Genomic DNA, 22,299 nt, shown 5'->3' on the forward strand with positions numbered 1-22,299 from the left:
AGCCAAGATAAATTATATTGCGTGTTGTAGCTGTTATTTTGGTTTTAATATTTTTCTGCACTTGTATTTGTGTGTAGTCATCTCGGATGGGAAAGCAGAACAGTCAGCAGGGGATGACAGCAACAGTAAAAGGTGGAGAGTGAGCAGCATGGCACAGAATTCCTGGATCTAGATGGAGTTATAGCAGTGATATTTATGCAAGATCATCTTACTAATGGCTTAGAAGTGCTAGAATTCTGGAAATCCTGGATTTCCTGACTCAGTGCAGGGATTTTTACCATCATTCTATGTTGATTCAAACTTCTCATTTACTGTTAAGTGATAGTTATTATGTTAGTGAATATAAATACAAATTATAGATTATATGTTTTGGTTTTTGTTGTGTCAGTATTTTAATAGTGAGTGTAAAACACTTCCTCACTTTCAGCCAAAACCTTCAAGGAATAGAAGATAAAATCACAAAAATGAAGGTTACTATGGTAGCTTGGGATCGACATGACAATACAGTTATAACTGCAGTTAATAACATGACTCTGAAAGTTTGGAATTCTTACACTGGCCAACTAATTCATGTCCTGATGGTGAGAAAAAATTCTGATCTTTATTTAATATAACTGAAGCTGACTATAGAATCAAACATTCTCATTGAGGAATAAAGTCTTTTATGTTAGCTAAAAACTCTTGCTTGCTGGGGTAACGGCTTTGTGAGTGATTGGGAATAATTTTAACAATGCAGTTAAACAGGTTTGGCTTGGAAATAGATAGTAGATATTTGCTGTTTTTTTTAATATGAAAAGATCCATCCACCAAGCCCTGGACAATGATATTAGCTCAGTTTCATTATTATATATACAGGACAAATTTGAAGATTTTTGCCAATTTAATACTTCTTAAAACTCCATTTCTAGAAATAGTGCCATATTGGTATTTCATTATGTTTGTTTTTCTTTCTTTTTAAATATCTATGATTCCTTGACACTTCAAAAATATTTCAGGGTCATGAAGATGAGGTATTTGTTCTTGAACCACACCCATTCGATCCTAGAGTTCTCTTTTCTGCTGGTCATGATGGAAACGTGATAGTGTGGGATCTGGCAAGAGGAGTCAAAATACGATCTTATTTCAATATGGTAATTATCATTCTCTTCATTTTATACCTGCTAAAGATTTGGGAACTTTTTGACAAAGGTACTCTGCATGTCACAAAGGAAATCCATTTAAAAATTGGTTCATTATTTTGATTTTTAATTCCCATCAATAAAGAGTGATTTATTCCACACCTTTATTGACATGCTGAATTTAAAAGAAAATTAATTGTGCATATTACAGTGCCTGTACATTGTGATAACTGATACAGTTTTATCAGTTTTAGCAGTGAAACTTTGGAGATTCACAAGTATGAAGATACAATATAGAGAAGAAAAAATACTTGGAAAACCATGTGAAGAAATTATAAATAAATACTTGTATTGTACTTCTTTAATAGTCTTCTAGCACAATAGAATTTGACTCAAGTACACTGATTTTAAAATGAAGACCAAAGAATCAGGCATTTCTTGCTTTTAATCAAATGGTAATATATTAACTATTTGAGTTTATGCCCTTCTCTTCACATTTTGTTTCTTAGATAGATGTTAAAATAATTGGCTGAGTATTTCAATTACAATGTTTTAATATATCACATACAACTTACCGAGCAGCATTTCCATTTACTGTATGAAGTATAAAGGTCTCCTCAACTACTGCAGTTTGTGTAGTCATATTTTTTAAATGTCTACTTTCTGTATATTAGAGATACCTGTCAACAAAGAACAAAAGAAAAAAACTGTTTCCACTATTTCAGCCTGTTTAAATTTTTTTAAAAAACCAATTATAGAAATCTTTAGTAATGAACCGTAAAACAATACTATTAGTACATGTGGTCAGAATTATTTTGCCAAATAAATTATTTCACAAAACAGTTATTTGTGAAACATGGTTTGTGAAAAAATTACACGAACGTGATGCTATGCTTGATTGATAATCAGAGTAAAGTTATTTCTATGTCGTGAGTCAGCAGATATAATAGCAGATTTTTTAGTGAGGGAAATAGCTTTAGCTATCTTTAAGGCTGTGCCTTAGAATACTTTAGGTAAGAAATAAGGTTTATGAAACCCTCTATTTCTAGAAAACAGTGTTAATTATTTGGTGTGCACTTGTTAGTGATGGATGGATTTCCTTTGTGATTGTATTGAGATTTTTTTAAAAAGCCACCTGTAAATATGCTAGTAAAAAATATTTTCTTCTTTTCTATCCTTGTGTTTCTAATTTGCTCCTTTTTTGAATATCTGTTGAATAAGGAAATTAGTCATTTCTCAATCTGTCTTTATAGCTTAAAAAAAATAATTTGTGGGCTATACATATACTAGTGGCTTCATTTAGTAGTTTTATATTTCCAAAGGGCATTATTGTATTGGTAGAGTGTTTGGAGGGAAACTTTTCTCTCATAATTGAATACTGCTTTAACTTTTCAGTTATAAAGGTGAATTTTCCCTTATCAGGTAAGTTGGTCACACTAATATTCTACCTTTTCAGTAGATAACAAAAACTGCAGCACCTTGAGAGTTAAGTGATTTGCTCTTAGACCATTAAAAATTAGTAATGTAACCAGGAGTAGAAGTCAGCCATAATATATTGTATATTTTTAAAAATTAGCTGAGGGATTGGTTACATTACTGCCTTAAAAATTGTTTATTGTTAAATAAGGGTTTTAGATGAGGATATTTTTCTGGTTCTTTTTATGGATAAGAGATAGGAAAACTCTAAAGGGCAGAAGAAACAAATATATATAATAAGTTGAATTGGATAGTATTCATAGAATTGCAGACAGTGAGCAAAACATAAACCAAAAAAGCTAAAAAATATATCCTGCATTTGAAAAAACAGAAAGTGAGCCACCCTTAATCTCATTAAAATAAAGATACTACCTTTAATTTTTTGTATGATGTTTAATGGTTTCCAAAATGCTCCCACATATTTTACCTCCTTTGGGTCTCATGAAAACCTTGTAAGATGATCAAGATAGATTTTATTATTCTTGGTCTTAGGAATGAAGAAACTGTACATTACAGAGATGAAGTGCTTTGCCCCAATTTACTGAGTTCACACAGCTATTATGCGGGCACTTGGAGCATAAACCCATGACTCTGGCCGTACTCAAATCTTGTCATGGTTGGCTTTTTGAGCTTTTGTCAATGTTATTGCATAGCTAACTTTTAACTGTACTCAGTTAGTGATATGTCCATGAAGAAATGTTTTCATAATGGTAATAAATCTGAGTGGATCTTTTGACATCTTACTCTTTAACTTGATTTTTTTTCCTGTCTGTCTTTTATGAGTTATCTAATTGCCCTAATTCTTTTTGCTCTTCACTCTTTTGTTCTTTTCATTGCTTGTTTTATTTATGGGCAAATGGAAGATAAAGCATCCAGCATTGCTATTAAGAAAATAAAGAGAAACAATTCGAGGGAGGGCCTGTGTTCTCACTGCTTGCTATCATGAATGTTGAGTTTTGGCTATAATTATAGCTATTTGGCTCTATGTAGCTAATCAATAAGTTTTTCAGTTACTAAAATACCACGATACTTGATTGCATACAAATTTAATCCATGATGTTAAGTTGTAGTAGTAATCACAAGTTCAGTTTAGTAAATATTTTTTGAGCACCATGTGAAGGGTCTAGTCATATATAGTGCTTTGGTCTATTAGAGGATGAAGAATTCTGGTGGAATACTCCTTTTTTGACTAGAAATGGTGAAAGTTATGTGAAGTGTTTTTAAGATTAAATAATATTTCATGTGACTGTTAAAACTGAAGTTTATAAAACAGATAAGTAAACTCACCATTCCACCTACAGCTAGAAAATAAGGAATGTAGACTATACCTTTAGAATAACAGTTTTATGTACAAATTTCTTAAATGCTGGTTTTTGTCAAGTACATTTTAAGAATACTTTAATATTTCTCCTGCTTTTTGAATAATAATTGAATTTTCCATTGGAAATTTATAATACCTTTGCAAAAGATAATGGAAATCATGTAACATATAATTTAGTATTTTGTATTCATCAGCATTTTACTGCATTTTTTGTGCAATTATGGAAATGTAAATTCTTTTTTTGAAATTTTAGAAATAGCCAAAAATCCTGTAATGTTTAAAAGCCTTTCAAGTGAAAAGGTGAACTTTCAAATGCCTGTTTGATACATAGTAATTACATTTTAATAATTTTTAAATATAAGATTATAAAACATTAATATTTTAATATTGCACTGTTAGTCATCATTCTAATAAATATTATAATTTTTTTCTGTATCAAGCCGTGACTTTTAAAAATTTCTTGTGCTTTATTTTGGGACCATCTAAATTTGTCAGCAAATTAAAGAGTTTGAGACTGGGAATTGAGATGAAGCTATTTAGTTCTTTTATGTTTAAATAATTTATTTCATTCTGAAATCTTATAAATGGATTCTCAACTTTCAAGTAGTATTCTCCAGAAAAACTGAGGGGTTTATTTTTCTTGTTTTTACTGCGAACTTTCCTCCTAATAGAGGATCTCAATGATAAAAGCAGTTGGGGAGTGGGTGCTGGGTTTGTTTTTGTTACTTATAAGAAGTATATGACATGTGAGATGATGTTTTAAAAGAGGCTAACAGGGCATGAAATGGAATAGACAGTACATGTAGCTTGTACTCCCCCTACCCTTTCTGTTGTCTCATCTTTAACTAAAAACTTTTAAAAGCACTTATTGGAAAAGCCTTTGTGTTTCTTTTTGTTGTTGTTTTTCTTTTTTAAATGAACAGGAGAAGAAGCCAAAGAGAATTTTTTAGAAAAAATTATGAGACAACTTTATTCTTTAAAAACAAACTACATTCTAGGCCTTCAGTACTTTTATCAGTTATTTCTTTACGAATCAACTGAACAGTCCTTACATAACTTGAGTATTCAGAGGAAATGTAGTGTATATTTGGATATTTTACTGAAGCAAGTAGTGTATATTAAGAATATTGCAAACTATAATAGTTGGGTATAACTTAGTAAGCCCACGTTTGTTTGGCATTGGCAGGAGGTAAACATCAGAATAGCTTCGTTTTGATGAGAGTTGTTCTAAACTCTAAAGGCTCTATACTCCCATTAAATGCTAAAAGGCAGATAAATAATTCCCAGAAATAGCTTGAAAATGTGTGCAACTCTCAGGACTGAAGCTGAGGGCCTTGTGTGAAAGAGGTCGCCAGGTTTAGAAGTTAATTGTAACCTTAAATGTTCCTAAATAGAAATTGTTTTATGGTCTTTTTTTCCCCATTAAATTAGCACAGGACAGCTAAGTTTTAACTACGAGTTTAACTAAATGAATATCAAATTAATTTGAAAAGATAGAGACTTTTCACATTTCTTAGTACTAGGCCATTTGAATATTAAATAGTAAATAAGAGATGCTTGGAGTTGAATTTGTAGACCCCATGTTTTTAGTAGCTTTCCTCATGTTTCTGGCGGTTTTGCTTTATTTCTCTTACTCTTTCTTTTCTCTATAGCCCTAGCTGTGTCTCTATCTCTCTTTCCATATCTTTCTATTTCTGTCATTACTCAAAGCTGTAGTTTGTTGCCTCCTGTCTGGTTTTCATTTTAATCAAAGAGTATAGTATGTCTCTTAATAGAAAGCAGTTTTACTGAATTTGATTTTTGCTTTACTTTTGTTGTTTCATGGGTAAATTCCAAATAAGTTTTTATTTGATTAAAGTTTTCCTTATTTTTATAATTGTTCTCTTAACCTTTCTTTTACTTGAGATTTTTTTTTAAAAAAAGTTCCAGTGTCCACTAATCCAGAACAATATATTTCTCCTTGCAACGTTCCAAACGAGCAGAGGCTGCCAATCTACCACCCAGAATTTTTGTACATGCATACTTCTTCTGATGTTAACATGTTCTCAGTGTGACCTGTACTTTAGTTTTAGATAATTGTAGCTGTATATATCTAGGAAAGGGAAAAAGAGAAGCTCAAAATAGATACATCTCATATTGTGTTATCTCTTATGAATCAGGAGAAGAGTCTCTCTTTCTCTTTCTTTCTTTTCTTTTCTCCCTCACCCAACCCTCCCTCTCTCCCTCCCTCCCTTCCTCCCTTCTTTCCTTCCTTCTTTCTTCCTATCATCATCTAACAAGATAATGTCCTATATTTATATTCTGTGTGTTAAAAGGACTCTCTGATGCTTCCAGTCTGTATTTCAGCTTCTTTGGTAAGGAAGTACTTTCGGTCTTCTTACCATACACTTTAGTTATTATCACTTTCTTTCAGGTTTTAGGATTCTTTAGATTATATCTCTTTTTTATATATATATATATATATCGGTACAAAAGGCATGTTAATCTGTTGCCATGAATGTGAGTTTGTCTTTCCAGCTTCTCACACTGCATTATATGTGGTGAATTACTTTCATGTAGTAATTCCTTGACATAGTCCATGACTTGCTATCACAAGGGTATTTGAGATTTGATAGTTATGTGAGAAAGTATATGAAATTACACAGAATTTAAACATGCAGATGAAAACGTTTTAACAAATATTTGAGTATTTTATTATTTGAGTGTTTTCTTTTGTGTTAAGCACAAAATATGAGGACCACAAGGGAGAATAAGATGTGGTCTTTATTTTTAGTCAGCCTACAGTTAAGTTGGGGAGACAAAATATACAAAATATACCTTAAGAGATAAATATTGATAAATAATTTCAAACGGTAGCATGACAAATGAGAAAAGACAGTTGCTGTACCTTAAGATGTAGAGATCATGTCAGGGTGGACGATTTGAGACGTTTTGTTCAGGAGGAGGAATTGAAACTATGCCTTGAAAGACAAATAGGAATCGAGTCAGTAAGAAAGAGAATGAATTTTATAAACAAGAGGAACATTATAAAAAGCTAAGTGTCAAGACATGTTCATAGAGTTATTTAGAAAGCTTGATTGCAGTAGATTTTGGAAATAATGACGAAAAACAAATTGAGATGAACTGTCAGTGACTTCAAATGATCTCATAGGCATAAATACCTATGAACGTTGTGGGGGCTTTAGTAAATTATTTTATAGGATGATTGAGAAGCTAAGAGAAAAATAGTTTGGTTGCCAGTAGTACTATTTCAGGTATGAAATTGAATAAGTGTGAGGACAACTACTTTAATTAGTCATGAAATATTATAGGGGTAGTTGGTAGGAAATTTGTAAAGAAAAAATACGTAAATGACTTGGTGTTTTGTGACTATATTGGGATTTGGGCTATAGGGTGACAGGGAGGAAAGATTTAATAAATAGGTTTATAGAGTGTTAAGCCTGGGTGACCTTGAGAACAATGGTTTTATTAGTGGAAATATGAAAGACATAAGGGAGAACTGACTTCTTTTTTCAGTTCATTTGTAATAATGTTTATTGCGTTGAACTACCTATGTGGAAATGGCCAGCTGGCACTTGGAGATAGACTACTTAGAGGGGCTAGGAGTAAAAAGAAGAAAATGTTGAAGCGTTTCTTATAGTATATAGTTTACTTCCTCATGGAGACAGGAGAAGGAAGTGCAGAAGGCTTAGAAGTAAACTTTGGGAAATACTCATATATTTAGCAGAATGGAAAAGGGGTCACAATCCCTAGAGGGTGTGTCAAGGAAGACACACCATGCTAATATGCCAAAAAGACCAAAAGAAAATAAGCCTCAAGGAAGGCTTAATCAACAGTATTGCTGTCCCCAGAGAAATCAGAATATGGGTACAAAATGCTGTTAAATTTGAAGATATTTATTTTGGTAATATTTTTCTTTTGATGAAAATCTAGAGCTGATTTTTCAGAATCACTTTTATATAATAATTTTTTTTTCATTTTATGTAATAATCTGATCTACTGATTTTATTAAGTCAGGTCCAGCAGTTTCCTTTTTTATGTTGGCATAAGTTAAAGAATTTTCAATATTAAAACAGCCATGCAATAACTATTTTAAAGTAATTTGATAACACCTGAACTGTCGGAATTTGGATTTTTTTTTTTTTTTTTTTTAAAGACGGAGTCTCGCTCTGTCACCAGGCTGGAGTGCAGTGGCATGATCTCGGCTCACTGCAACCTCCGCCTCCCGGGTTCAGGTGATTCTCCTGCCTGCCTCAGCCTCCCAAGTAGCTGGGACTACAGGCAAGCGCCACCACACCCAGCTAACTTTTGTATTTTTAGTAGAGACAGGGCTTCACCATGTTGGCCAGGATCCAACACTTATTTCAAATATATGTCTGAGTCTCTTTTGTATCTAGTTTACGTATTTTTCCCTAGGTTGGCAAGCTCTAATCTAAAAGTTTTTTTAATACATAAGGAAGGGCTTCTTAAGGGTTATTCTTAGCATAAATTCCATTTATCAGCTCTTTTCATTCTTGGTATATGAGTCTATTTCATAAGATTATTTTAGGGTATTTTAAAAGATGCATACATAATTTTAAATTTTGGAGTATTTCCTAGGTAAGATGCTTTCTTCTAATCAACGGTATGCTAAAAAAAAAAAAAAAAAAAAAAAAAAAAAAAAAAAAAGGAACAAGACAAACTGACCCTGCTAATAGAATTGAAATAACTCTAGAATAGGATGGTTCTGCCTAAGATAGCCCCATATTTTTTAACCTTCCTACTTTGGGTTAAGGTTTTCTAGAAGCATATACTTCTCATAATCACTCTCTATATATTCTTCATGATTGATATAATTGAGACCCTGAATTTTAGTATGCATTCTGCTTTTAATATACTTCATCTCCAGATTTGTCCAGTTCTCTTCAACATACTTATACCTTTCAGAACCTCAGATGGTAGGATTTTAGAACTGGACTCTAGTGATCATTTATCTCCATCATTCCACAGAGATTAGGTGATGTACCTATTACTGATGGAGAGATGTCTTGGGTCTTCGACCTCATTCCTCTGTCTAATCATTCATCTTTCTGCTTCACGAAAATTATGTTAGTTGGGTATAGTACCTTCCCTCAGAAAAGGTATTAGTATTCTTTCCTTAATGAGTCCTCATCAGAGCTCTTAGCTCATAAGTTTTTGTATCATTTAATTTCTTTAAAGTTCAGTGTAAATCTCTAAATGCCTAACAAGTTTATACTACTCATTTATTGGTAGTATTTATAGAATTCTTTAGTCAGTGTGAGAATTTTCCAATAAGGGAGTCATTATTTTAACACATCTGATCCTCCCATCTCCTCCTTTTAAAAATAAAACAAAATACAATAATTGCTGAATATACTTTTATTTCTTTTCTTTTTACTCCTCTTATTTTTTTTGAAGTTTTCACAGTTACTGGTAAATACTGTCTCAGATTATCTCAGCTAAACTTTATTGATATTTAATGTCTATGAGCTTCATGTGGTCTTTATTTCTCTATATCCAAAATAATGCATAACAAGCACACTTGATTTTATTAGAGGAATAGTTCATCTAAAATGCACTTATTTTGATAATTAGTCATTAGTAGTTTCACTCTGTTTCTAATTATTTTACTACAATTGCAGTAAGTGCTAGCTAGCATAAGCTGTATGTAGAATTAAATTTTATGTTGACACATTTTCTTAGTATGCAGTGCATTTAATTTTATGATAGGCTCATATACCTTTCATTTGGTGAGAGAGGGTATTTTCTTTCCATTTTTGAAGATAAACCTTATTGCTTTCTAGTAGATGTGAATATTCAAATAGTGCCTTCATTTAAAATTTTGTCTTTGAGAATTCTTACTCATAAATACTTTGACCCTTGTTTAAAAAGATAAAATTCTTTTCTTTTGATTGGCTTAGTTAATCATACCATACATTTTAAAACCAGCTAGGATATTTTTAGTTAATACAGAGAAAGTAAAATATTTTCCTGTTTTATATCATCAACTGTTTGGAAGCCTGGTCTTGGAAAACCTAGTCTGCAGTTTATAGATGTGGGTGTTTATTGTTTGAGGATCCATTAATAAATAGAGAGTTGGTCTTTTAATTGATAAGGTTAGAGGCACCTTTTCTAACTGGTTCATGAGTAAAGCAGATTCTTTTAATGCCTCCTTTAGTAAACAAATGGTTAATCCAAATAATATCCTTTTCTTTTTTCTGATATGATTGAAATATACTTTCATTTTCTCCATATAAAAGTCACTTTGGAGTTAAACAGATGCCTTATACCAAGAAAATTAATACTGTCTTGCCATATTCACAATGAAATGTGTTATATAGGACACACAGGCATCTTAAATATGATTGCTATTTTTTCTTTGCTCTTTTAGAGCTTTATAAGTTTCAGCTGTCCCCAAAGATTATTTTAGAGATCTACTAACTGTAAATGTGGCAACATTGGTAAATAATAGGGTCAAGGGTTGATCAGTCCTAGTTGCCCCCCAACCCTCAACCCCAAAAAGAAAAAACGTTTGTTTAAACAACACATGAAGGATACCATGCTTAGGAACATTTATCAGATTTCCTTTGAAATCGCTATATTGGACTACTTTCAAGTCTCCACTCTACTGTCGACTTAAAATTGTAATCTTAGACTTGTAATTACACTTCTGGAAACATTTATTAGAGTAGATTTATAAAGTAGTTGCTTTTTTATTCTCTCTCTTGCCTTCTGTGAAATTTTGAGTGAACTGAGTTTAAAAAAAAAAAAAACCATTTAACAACATATGGCCAAGGCAGTTTCAATCCCCTAATTTTTAGTTTTTGATATAAAAGTCTATTTAGAGGTGTACTTTGTTCATGTGGTTGCTTATTTATAACAGTTCATGTAACTTTTTTTTTATTTGCCTAGGAAAACACTGAAAAATAAAGACTTGAATCCTGAATTTCTACTTATAGTCTTTCATTTTTGGCAAATGCCTAGCTGTATGGCTACTGGTGCCCTTATGGTAATCTGGAGAAATAGTTATATTCCTTCTTGTTTTTGAATTGTTTTAGACTTGGAATCAGTTACCTTCGTCTCCTATCTTATCATCCTCCAACTTTCTTCACACTCGAGATATAATCCTGTTTCGCTTATGATTCATTTCCTTTCTTTTATAAGTTGTTGTGTATATTAAACATTAAATAATTTTACTAGTTTTATCTAATATGGTTACATTTTTTAAAAAGTTATTCTTTCTTTTCTATTACTGTAACCATCCAAAATAGCATTAATAAGCACTGTTGCACACATTCTTCTTTTTAGCAAGCCAAAGGAAAAAGCTAGCTTTCTTTTTGAGGCAATCCCATTTGTGGTATTGTATTAACTTCTTAGGTAAAGTCCTTTCTTTTATAGAAATATTTTCTCTTTTTACTAAAATGCAAACCTTCCTTGAGAAATCAGTTATTCTTCTTCTGAATTTTAACTTCTGCATTTGGTGAACTGTACATCCATCCTTATGCCACATTTTTAATAAGAAAGAAAGTTACCACCTTTCTCTTTTCCAAGCATCTCCTGGGATATTACTAATAAAGCTCAATTTGTTCTAGATCAGTGGATACCGGAACAGAAAGGAGGTATTTCTTACCTGATAATGTGTGTGTGTTCCGATTCTGCTAATCCAGAAATCCAACAGCATTTGTTGAAAATCATCCTTAGTTGTTATTTGTTAGGGAGTCAACTCCCTATTTTAGTTGTTTCTGAAATTCAGTCCCTAGATGTGCTTTAGATAGGGTAGAATTTTTACCTCTTTCAGAACACTGCTAAAGAAGTTTTCAACTGGAACATAGTCTGAAGAAGCACTGAGAGCAAAAAATTCAGAGTGGTGATTGGCCACCTCTGTTTGATTGACAGGTTGCAGGGAGGAAACCCATTCGTTCTGGATTAATGGAACTGGAAAACAGAAAACAATTATCAGGTAAAAAAAACCTTTTCTTTAACCTTTGAAATTCACCATTTAAAAGACGAGTCAGACTACCAGGGAATTTATTACCAAAAATAATAAAATCTAGTGTCATTTGAGCAATGATCTCTGCCTACTACTTCCAAGAATTACCAAAAAATCAGTACAGTTGCTACATGTCAGCTTTTGCAGAAAGGGCATGATTGAACGGAGATAGATGGAGTATAAGACATAATTATGTGTTAAATCTGAGTTTAAAACATGAAACAATTCTATGGGTGGGGGAGTTGGTATTCTTTTATTTCCTGAATTGTGTGTGGTCTGTGGATAGAGTACTTTATTTTTCAAGGCTATTAATCTGGCACTTTTCATGGCTATTAATCTGGCACTTTTCATGAATATTCATAAATTTTATTACTGTACTATGCTTGTTTTACTTAATCTTCACTTCATTAGGATGTGTGCTTTTATCATAAAATTATTGTAATAATAGTGACCAATTCTTTACATTTTAATGGTAGTTTTCTTACTGTTGGTTAAATATATTTCAGATTGAAGGCCAAGGACATGGCGCAGTATTTGACTGCAAATGCTCTCCTGATGGTCAGCATTTTGCATGCACAGACTCTCATGGACATCTTTTAATTTTTGGCTTTGGGTCCAGTAGCAAATATGACAAGGTAGAGTATGATGACTATATATCATGTCCTTATTTTTTTTTAATGCATGTTTAGGGGTTGTATGTTTTTGGAGTGGGTGAGAATCAGCATCTTTACATGCAGGATAAAATTTGAAGAATCTTGTGTTAAGTAGTCTGGAGACTTAGTTTTGGAAAGGAAGGTGAAGACAGCAGTTAAATCTCACTTTATTAGGGCTTATTATTTAAAATCTGCATATTTCAGGAAAAAAAAAACTCTTAGCCTGCTGGAGCAATCTAGATTGGAATTCTTAACTTGGGGTATATAAACTGGAGATGGAAGATGTTATCCATAGTGGGACTCTGAAATTATGTAAAATGTTTTTTTAATATAGATAATATGTACTTATCTAGGGTACAAATCTGGCTTTCATGTGGTTCTTAAAAATGTATTATATTACCTGATTGTAGTTAATGTTTTTTATTAAAGATCCTGTCCAGTTTTTGGGGGGCTTTTTTTACAGGGTGGGGGTGAAATGTCTCACTATGTTGCTTAGACTGGCTTTGAATTCTTGGGCTCAAACAATCCTCTCATTTCAGCCTACTAAATAACTGCAGCTGGCACTACAGGCATATGCCCTGCCACTTTGCTCAGCAGTTAAAGACCCCAACTTTAAGATTAGTGACTAAAAGAATTAAATTGCTTACTTGTGGTGGAATGGTATAAAAGGTTATGATAGTAAATATTGAGTAGTTTATAATTTAGTTTAAAAAATTGCAAATTAACCAGTGAAATTTTATGTAATAAAATTTATGTCCTGTTTGAGTTTATATTAATAATTTTATATCATCTCAAAACATTTAGAGAAAATGCTTATTAATCTTTAGAAAGTCTTACGTGATTTTTATAGTAATATTACACAAATCATACTTACTGTATACCTAAGGATTTAAGATAAAGCATGGTAGCTCTGTGGAAGTAAAAATACTGTTGAATGATTTGTGACTAGATTTGATGTTACCATTTAATTTAAAATTGAATATTGAATAGCTTATTTTTAGTGGTAGCTTTTCTACACAGTAGCCTCCTCTTATCCACAGGGAATATGTTCCAAGACTCCAAATGGATGCCTAAAACCTTGGAGAGTACCAAACCCTATGCACACTGTGTTTTTCCTATACAGTAATGGGTGGGTAGCATTCCTAGACAATGTGGATATGCTGGACAAAGGGATGATTTGTGTCCCAAGTGAGATGGCACTTGATTTCATTATGCATTTTGGAACAGTGCACAGTTAAACTTATAAGTTGTTTATTTCTGGAATTTTCTGTTCAGCATTTTTGGAGTCAGGTTGACCACAGGTAACTGAAACCATGGAAAGCAAAATTGCAAATAAGAGGGGACTCCTGTGTATAATCCCTTCCTTGTTTCAGAGAAAATTTAAAGCAGCTACTTTTCTGATCATAATACTTAAGGTAGAAAATTAAAATACATATTTACAATTAATTCAGGAAAATAATATTTTACAAATTGTTGCTTAATACCATTATTTGTATTCAGATGTTTGCTTTCTATTAGAAATGATGTAGCCTTTTTTTCTACAATGATACATTTTTATTTTTGCAGTCTTTTATGGACTTTTCTTTTTACAGATAGCAGATCAGATGTTCTTTCATAGTGATTATCGGCCACTTATTCGTGATGCCAACAATTTTGTATTAGATGAACAGACTCAGCAAGCGCCTCATCTTATGCCTCCCCCTTTTTTGGTTGATGTTGATGGTAACCCTCATCCATCAAGATATCAAAGATTAGTTCCTGGCCGTGAAAATTGCAGGGAGGAGCAACTCATCCCTCAGATGGGAGTAACTTCCTCAGGTAGGTGCTCATTTTCTTAGACAATTAAATTTTCTTCTTCCCACTGAACTGTTAAAATTGCTAATTGAGTAAAACTTTGTTTTCAGTTGTTAAGTGGATAAGAAGTAAAAGTATGTTTTATACTTTTATGCAGGTCTTTGATCATGCTTAAGGATTACAAGTTAATTATGGAACATTGGTGATTTACAGCAATAATTTTGATTTATTATCCATTTGTAACCCCTAGGGATCAATAAGGTAGTTCCTGTATTTGGTGTGAAACAAGTCAATTCATTTACTTACTCAGCAACATTTATTGATAATCTCTTCTGTCTCTGACACCTGCTAAGCCATGGCTATTCAGTAGTGAATTAAACAAACATGATCCTTGCTTTCATGGAATGGGTTAGTAGATTAATAAACACGGTTCACTAGAATAAACAAATACATAGTTCAAATTGTGATGAATGTTACTAAAGGGAATAATAGCATGATGTGAGAGAGATTGTAGATGGCCTGTTCACATTGCAGATGTTTTAAAAAGTTACCAACTTTTAAAGGTTTATAAGAGGATTGAAATGGAAAGTGTTGAGAGCTGTTTTAGTGAAGTATTATGGAGTGTTGAGGATTTAAATGAGAGTTAAAATGGAGTCAAAGTCTACAAACTGCTTTCCCTCTTTTGACAAGAAATGCAGCACTAGTGTATTAAGTAAAAATAATGGAAAGGTTCTGTAAAGAAGGTTAAACCAGTTTTGTCATTATGAATACTTCTACTATATTTTTAGACTAGAAAAATATTTATGAAAATATTTTAAGTTCTAGACTTTAATTGACAAAAGCTTCTAAGTAGCTTTTGTGTTGAGTGACTTTTAAATAATGAAATTAGATTCTGTAAGGAGCACAGAAAAAAATCAACCTCAAACCTGCATCTTATTTTTCTTAAAGGATTTAGCATGAAGTTGCAATAAAGGTGGACATACTGGACAGAAAGGGCTCCTCCTGGAATTAGACATGTCCACTTAGAATGGAGGGTGAGAAGAAGCATTAGAGGAATCATTCCTGCTGCTACTCCTAGAGTAGTGCAGTCCAGTGGACTTGAATATCTGGAGTTTGTGAGATTAATGTGTCTCAGTACATGGACACAGCATGAACTCAAAGAATAAGTAGTATTCGAGAACCATGGATAGATATTCAGATTAGATAAGTTTCAGTATTAGAGAAGTTCTGGTCATAGGACTGAAATTAAGAGAAATGTCTTCAGTCTCTCGGAGAGGAATTGGCAAAATCAGATTGTGCCTAAGCCTCAAAATAGATAGCTACTTTAGGGTTTCAGACACAGAGAAATAAGGAAAAGACTCATTTATTAAAGTATCAGTGCTAATTAATTATTATTATTTTTAAATCCATTTACCAATTTATAAAGGGTTTTCATAAACAATATTTAATCCTGTGTCTATGAAATTCCAGTCCTGCAAGTTGAGAGAATTCAAAGTTTAATGGTATTGTGTCATAGAATCACAGGACTCTAACCTCAGCTCTGATTCTCAGTCCATTGTTCATTCTTCCATATAAAGTAGGCATAATCTTAAAAATGAAATAGATACCAGTTGTTGGTATCCATAAGAGAATCCATAGCAATAATATTGGCTTTGTAATAAGTCCCAAAAATTTTCAGTGTTCTAATTCTCAGAATTCAGAGTAAAAATCTTTTTTTGTCATTTTTTAGACTTACTGAGTGTAAAATTGGTTAATACAAAAACAGAACAAAAGCAAAATGCTTTTCAAAAAAACCTTAACTTTTTATTTGCAAATCCAGATAATAAAATTTATTCTGGGAAATCTCTCAGAGTTAGGGAAAAATAGATTTGAGTTTTTATAATAATAAATTAGCTTGTTGTATTGGCACCATACAACATACTTTAAATGTGTCTTTTTCAGTTGTAAACTTGAGCTGTATCAGATTATTCATCAGTATTCCAACATGGTTTTCCAACAGCAAACCAGGAAAGAAGTATAAGACATTTGAACTTTGACTTCTGTCTAGTTTTACCACTTCTACTTTGGTGACCTTAAACAAGTTATTTTATCCTATTGAATTTTAGTTTTCTCTTATAAATGAAATTATGCATTTAATACATGTAATTTATTTTTCCTTTTACCTTTCTTACTACTACTTCATTTCAGAATATCCTTGCTATCTTTTCTTACCATTTAAGCCCACCCTTAAATTCTGAGCTGATCAGATCTTCTCATATACTTGTATGGCTGATACTAATTGCTCCCTTCTTTATACTCATGGCAATATTTTTCATATATTTTATAATACACCTTTTAAAAATTTATTCAGCAAGAGTGAATATTTTTTAATGCCTAGCATTGTACTAGATTTAGATAAGATAAATGAGACAGTTCATGCTTTTGAGGAACTAACTGGTTTGGACTTCATTTATGTTTTATATTGGTCTGAATACTTAGATATGTATGGGTTGTTCAAGGAAGTGAAAGAGGGTAGCAGGTAATTCTTTCAGAAGTAATTGGAAAGATTTGGCAGAGGAAATACGGAGGTGCCATTTTAGTTGGTGCTGGAATGGTGAGTTAGAGATTGTCATGTTTATAGTGGGAATATTGTGTTCAAAAGTTTCAGTGCATGAAGGTGTTTTCTTGTTAGAAGGACAGAAAAGTCAAGTGGTCCTGTATGAATGGTACAAGTAAGAATTAATGCTGGAAAAGTTGGATGGATTAAAATACAAGTTTCTCCCTGCTTCACAGCCTTTGTACCTCTTTGGTTCTACCTGAAGTGTTCCTTATCTAGATCTTTATGTGGCTAACTAATTTAAATCTCAACTCAAATGCTACCTTGTCCGAGAGGGCTTCTTTGATTTTTCTGACCCACCATCACCTTCTTTATTTCAACACCTTTCTTTCATACTCTGTATTAACTCCTGGGTTATTGTTTACTTTCCCCATCAGTATGTTAGCTCCCTAAAGAGTAGGGATCTTCATGTCCCTTATTTACCACTAGATCTCAGTACCTGGCGTAGTTCCTAACATATAGTAGACAGTCAATAATGTATTGAATAAACGAGGCAATAAACATTTTTTTTTAAGAAAGTGGGTAATCAGATGTGTCATTTTAAAAGAAACTATGATCTAAGTGGAAAACCTAACTATTGCCACTCATTAGATGTATGACTTCGAACAGTTATTTTGGTTTTCTCATCTATAAAGTGGAGTTTTTTATACATACCTGATGGAGTTACCATAAGGATTATGAGTATCTGAGTCATGATAAACACTTAGTAAAAGTTAGCAACCATCCTCATCATTAGTTTTGATAAACTAAGATGGACAGATGTTTTCTTTCCTTTTTTTTTTTAACTCCTGTGATTTACAGTTGATCATTTAAGTCTTTTACCCAAGCAACATTTATGTTTAATTCTGAACTCATAAGTGAGGTTGATGAGTAAAATGGTTTGAATAGTAGCTAAAATATTCGTAATATTTTGTGTGGTATTGTATAGGACTGAATCAAGTTTTAAGTCAGCAAGCAAACCAGGAGATCAGCCCACTGGACAGCATGATTCAAAGACTACAACAGGAGCAAGACCTGAGACGTTCTGGTGAAGCAGGTATCAGTAATACCAGCCGTTTAAGTAGAGGTAAGCAGATATTCTATTTTAAGTGGAATATTTAAAAATTTGAAACAGCCTAAATCTCCCACAGTGTTAAGTGGTTTAAGAAATTATGGTACATCCGTAAAATGAAATATTAGGCTGCCAAAATGATCAGGGTTTTGAAGAATATTTAATGACCTAAGAAAATGGTTCATAATGAGATTTCAAGTTAGAGATAATGAGTTTTTAAATGTGTATATTCTTCCACATTTTCTATAGTAAACATGTAGAATAGTCAAAGCCACATTCTTGAACATCTCATCACCCTTATTGTTGTATATTGTTAAACTTTAAGAGTCAAAACAAATTTATGAACCATAAATACTCTTGGGTTTGTCTAGTTTGCTTCTTATGAAGTCTTCTCAAAAATACTTAGCATTTTTTTAAAGTAATGATTTTATATCCTTGGGGCTTAATAGTCTATAGTTATGATTCATTGACTTACCTAATCAACTGAATAACCATGTTTTGTTTTCATTAAACCACTTTTGCCTGTGGTTTAGTTCCTGATACGGTAATTTAATTAGTTTGCCACAATACGAAGTTTCATATGGAAGATAGTGTATTATCTCTTTTTTTCTGTTATAAACTAATGGAGAAATATCTCTAAGTAGAACTTAATCACTTAGGCTCCAACTTTTCACTTAGGCTCCATAAGTTCTACCTCAGAGGTTCATTCACCACCAAACGTAGGACTAAGACGTAGTGGACAAATTGAAGGTGTACGGCAAATGCACAGCAACGCACCAAGAAGTGAAATAGCCACAGAGCGGGATCTTGTAGCTTGGAGTCGAAGGGTGGTAGTACCCGAGCTATCAGCTGGTGTAGCCAGGTAAGGGAAGTTGTGAATTGTTATGTACCATAGTTCCTTGGGTTCATTTTGAGTTAACAGCATTCACAGCATAATACCTTTTCAGCCCTGTAATTCCTCTGAAATTTATCTGGAAGGGTAGTATAAACTATTCATGACTGTAGAAAAATTAAGTTTCTAAGATATATTTATTTCTAGAATGATTTATGTAAATGATAAGAATAATATGTGTTAAGGTCAACAGGAAAATCATAAATTTGGATTGACCAAATAGGAGGTTTTATTGAGTAGCATATTTCAGTCTTGGCTTGTCTTGCTTAACTATATCTTAAAATACATTTTATAAAGTTTGTTATAATTATTTAATTTTTTAATGGATTTAGCCAGCCATTCACATGATATTCAGATGCAAAAAAAAATTAATTGGAAAATACATAAAGATTTTATATATATTAAAATATTTATATTTAAAAGTATACATTTATGACTTTAAAAGTATTGATTTAATAAAATTCTATTCTCTTAGACCATGCCATGAGGGAACTTTTTATCCAGTTCCTTTTGATCTTCAGTCATGAAATACTCATGAATGAGGCCTATATGAACCTAAGTAAGGCTGATTTCTGTGTATGAAGTATGTTCTAAGTATGAAGGTCAAAATGTGAATTTGAATTTAAGATTGTCTAGTTCTTCAACTCAGAAGATAGTAGTAATTACATAATTAAAATTTTGATCTTAATGTTCATATAGATTATGCTTTTTGATTGGACATACTTTGAATTTATGTTAGGATTTAGAATTAAATACACACCAAAGGTATACATTTACACTTTTTTTATGACAAATATATCCAGTTATCTGTCATAAATTAATTAACTCACATGGTATATTTTTAGTTAGATTCTTGTTTACTTCTTAATTCTAATGTTAAGGTTTGAAAGGGGTCAAATAAATAATGCCTATTTTTTCAAGACCAATTCTGAAATAATTGAAAAATAGCATGGAGAATAAGACACATAGTAAATCAGACTATCACTGTTTGTTACTATCACTTTTTATTTCATGAAATAAAACCCATATCAGTAACAAAAAGTAATATTCCACAAAAACCATATCAGTAACAAAAAGTAATATTCACCAGACACAGATAGCAGTGGGCCACAGTTTTTCTTCCCTTGTGGGACATGTGGTTTGCTTCTTTAAGATGCAGGGCAAAATGTATAATTGCACACAATGGCATAAGGCTGGGCTGTGCTAAGCTGGGTTTTTCTTCCAGAGCATATCAGTTGACTAATTTACTCCTCCTCTGGAGAGGAATGAGTCAGGAGATAAGGTTGCTAGTTGTTGGTTGAGGCTCCTCCTGCACATGGAAGGGAACCTGAGGAGTGAGGAAGATTTATTTGTCTTCAAATATTCTTCATCGTTTTATTCCTTTATCATTGGGCTTAACTATTCATTGGCCTGTGGTCAAGCAAGACTGTGGCCATAACTTTAACAGATATTCTTTCTTTGGGCTTCCTAGAGCTTTGTCTCTAAAACTTTGTACTCATCCTATGGGAATCTTCCTAAGAATCTCTTCAGTGGGTAGTCTAAAGTTTCCTTTTAAAAAGGCTCTCTGAAATGGGTCAGCCTCATCCATTAATTAAAATGGAATCCAATGACATACCCAACAGGGGGCTAAGTAACATAGAAATAATTCTCATAACTCAATAGTAAACAACAGAATCCAACCAGAGAATGGGCAAAAGACATGAACAGACATTTACCAAAGAGGATCTATAGATGACAAATAAGCACATGAAAAGATAATCAATGTCGTTAACCATTAGGGAAATACAAGTTGAAACCACAATGAAATATCACTGCATTCTTCTCAGAATGGTTAAAATAAAAAATAAGTGACGGCACCAAATGCTAGAGAGGATGTAGAGAAAACTGAATTACTCATGCATTGCTAGTGGGAATGTAAAATGATAGAGCCATTTTGGGAAACAGTTTTGCACTTTGCTAAAATCCTAAACATGCAACTGCCTGTCATATGACCCAGCAGTTGCACTATTGGGAATTTATCCTAAAGAAATGAAAACTCATGTTCACACAAAAACCTGAACATAAATGTATAGCAGCTTTATTTGTAATACCCAAAAGCCAGAAAGATACCCAGATGTATTTCAGTGGGTAGATGGTTAAACAATGGTATATTCACACCATGGACTGTGCAATAAAAAGGAACAGCATATTGATACAATGGGTATGAATCTTGAGGGAATTATGCTGAGTGGAGAAAAATAATTTCAAAGTACATTCTGTATAATTCCGTTTATGGAATATTCTTGAAATGACAAGGGTATAGGAATGGAGAACAGATTTAGGTTGCTAAGATACAGGCATACTTTGGGGATATTGCAGGTTTGGTTCCAGACCAGTGCAGTAAAGCAGCTCACATGATTTTGTTTGTTTGTTTCCCAGTGCATGTAAAAGTTAAGGTTATACTATTCTATAATCTGTTAATTGAACAATATGATTATGTCTGAAAAAAACTACATACCTAATTTGAAAATTCTTTACTGCTGAAAAACGCTAACAACCATCTGAACCTTCAGTGATTATACTCTTCTTGCTGGTGAAGGGTCTTGCCTCAATGTTGATGGTGGCTGGCTGATCAGAGTGGAGGTTGCTGAAGGTTGGAGTGGCTGTGGCAATTTCTTAAAATAAGACAATAATAAAGTTTGCCACATTGATTTGACTCCTCTCATGAAATATTTCTGTGTAGAACTTATTTCAAAACTGGGTCAGTCCTCTCAAACCCTGCCATTGCTTTATTAAGTTCATGTAATTTCCTTTTCTTTTCTTTTCTTTTTTTGAGACGGAGTCTTACTCTGTTGCCCAGGCTAGAGTACAGTGGTGTGATCTGGGCTCACCGCAACATCCACCTCCCAGGTTCAAGCAATTCCCCTGCCTCAGCCTTCCCAGTAGCTGGAACTACAGGCGCATACCACCATGCCTGGATAATTTTTTATAGTTGTAGTAGAGACGGGGTTTCACTGTGTTAGCCAGGATGGTCTTGATCTCCTCACCTTGTGATCTGCCCTCTTCAGCCTCCCAAAGTGCTGGGATTACAGGCATGAGCCACTGCACCTGGCCAAGTTCATATAGTTTTCTACATCCTTTGTTAGCATTTCAGCAATATTCAAAGCATATTCACTAGAGTAGCCTCCCTCAAGAAACCTCTTTGTTCATCCATGAGCCGCTCCTCATTCGTTTAAAGTTTTATTATGCATCTTCAGCAATTCAGTCACATCTTTAGTTGCCGCTTCTAATTCTAGTTCTCTTGCCATATCTATTACATCTACAGTAACTTCTTCCACTGATCTCTTCAGCCTTCGGAATCATCTATGAGGGTTGGAATCAGCTTCTTTCAAACTCCTGTTAACAGTGATACTTTTCCTCTTCCCATGA

At 32.9% G+C, this 22,299-nt stretch overlaps 1 protein-coding gene across 1 annotated transcript in view; it reads left to right on the forward strand.

Annotated features, from left to right (window-relative positions):
• PHIP (pleckstrin homology domain interacting protein) overlaps nucleotides 1–22,299 on the forward strand; it is a 139,295-nt gene that overhangs the window by 63,299 nt on the left and 53,697 nt on the right. Inside the window, exons 14-19 of the mRNA XM_030799018.1 lie at nucleotides 428–581; nucleotides 996–1,130; nucleotides 12,412–12,540; nucleotides 14,151–14,376; nucleotides 17,877–18,014; nucleotides 18,678–18,861. Coding sequence (XP_030654878.1) covers nucleotides 428–581; nucleotides 996–1,130; nucleotides 12,412–12,540; nucleotides 14,151–14,376; nucleotides 17,877–18,014; nucleotides 18,678–18,861 — 966 coding nt within the window. The remainder of the gene's footprint in view (nucleotides 1–427; nucleotides 582–995; nucleotides 1,131–12,411; nucleotides 12,541–14,150; nucleotides 14,377–17,876; nucleotides 18,015–18,677; nucleotides 18,862–22,299) is intronic.

The sequence above is a fragment of the Nomascus leucogenys genome, chromosome 18 (genome assembly GCF_006542625.1).
Source record: "Nomascus leucogenys isolate Asia chromosome 18, Asia_NLE_v1, whole genome shotgun sequence".
Classification (NCBI taxonomy): Eukaryota; Metazoa; Chordata; class Mammalia; order Primates; family Hylobatidae; genus Nomascus; species Nomascus leucogenys.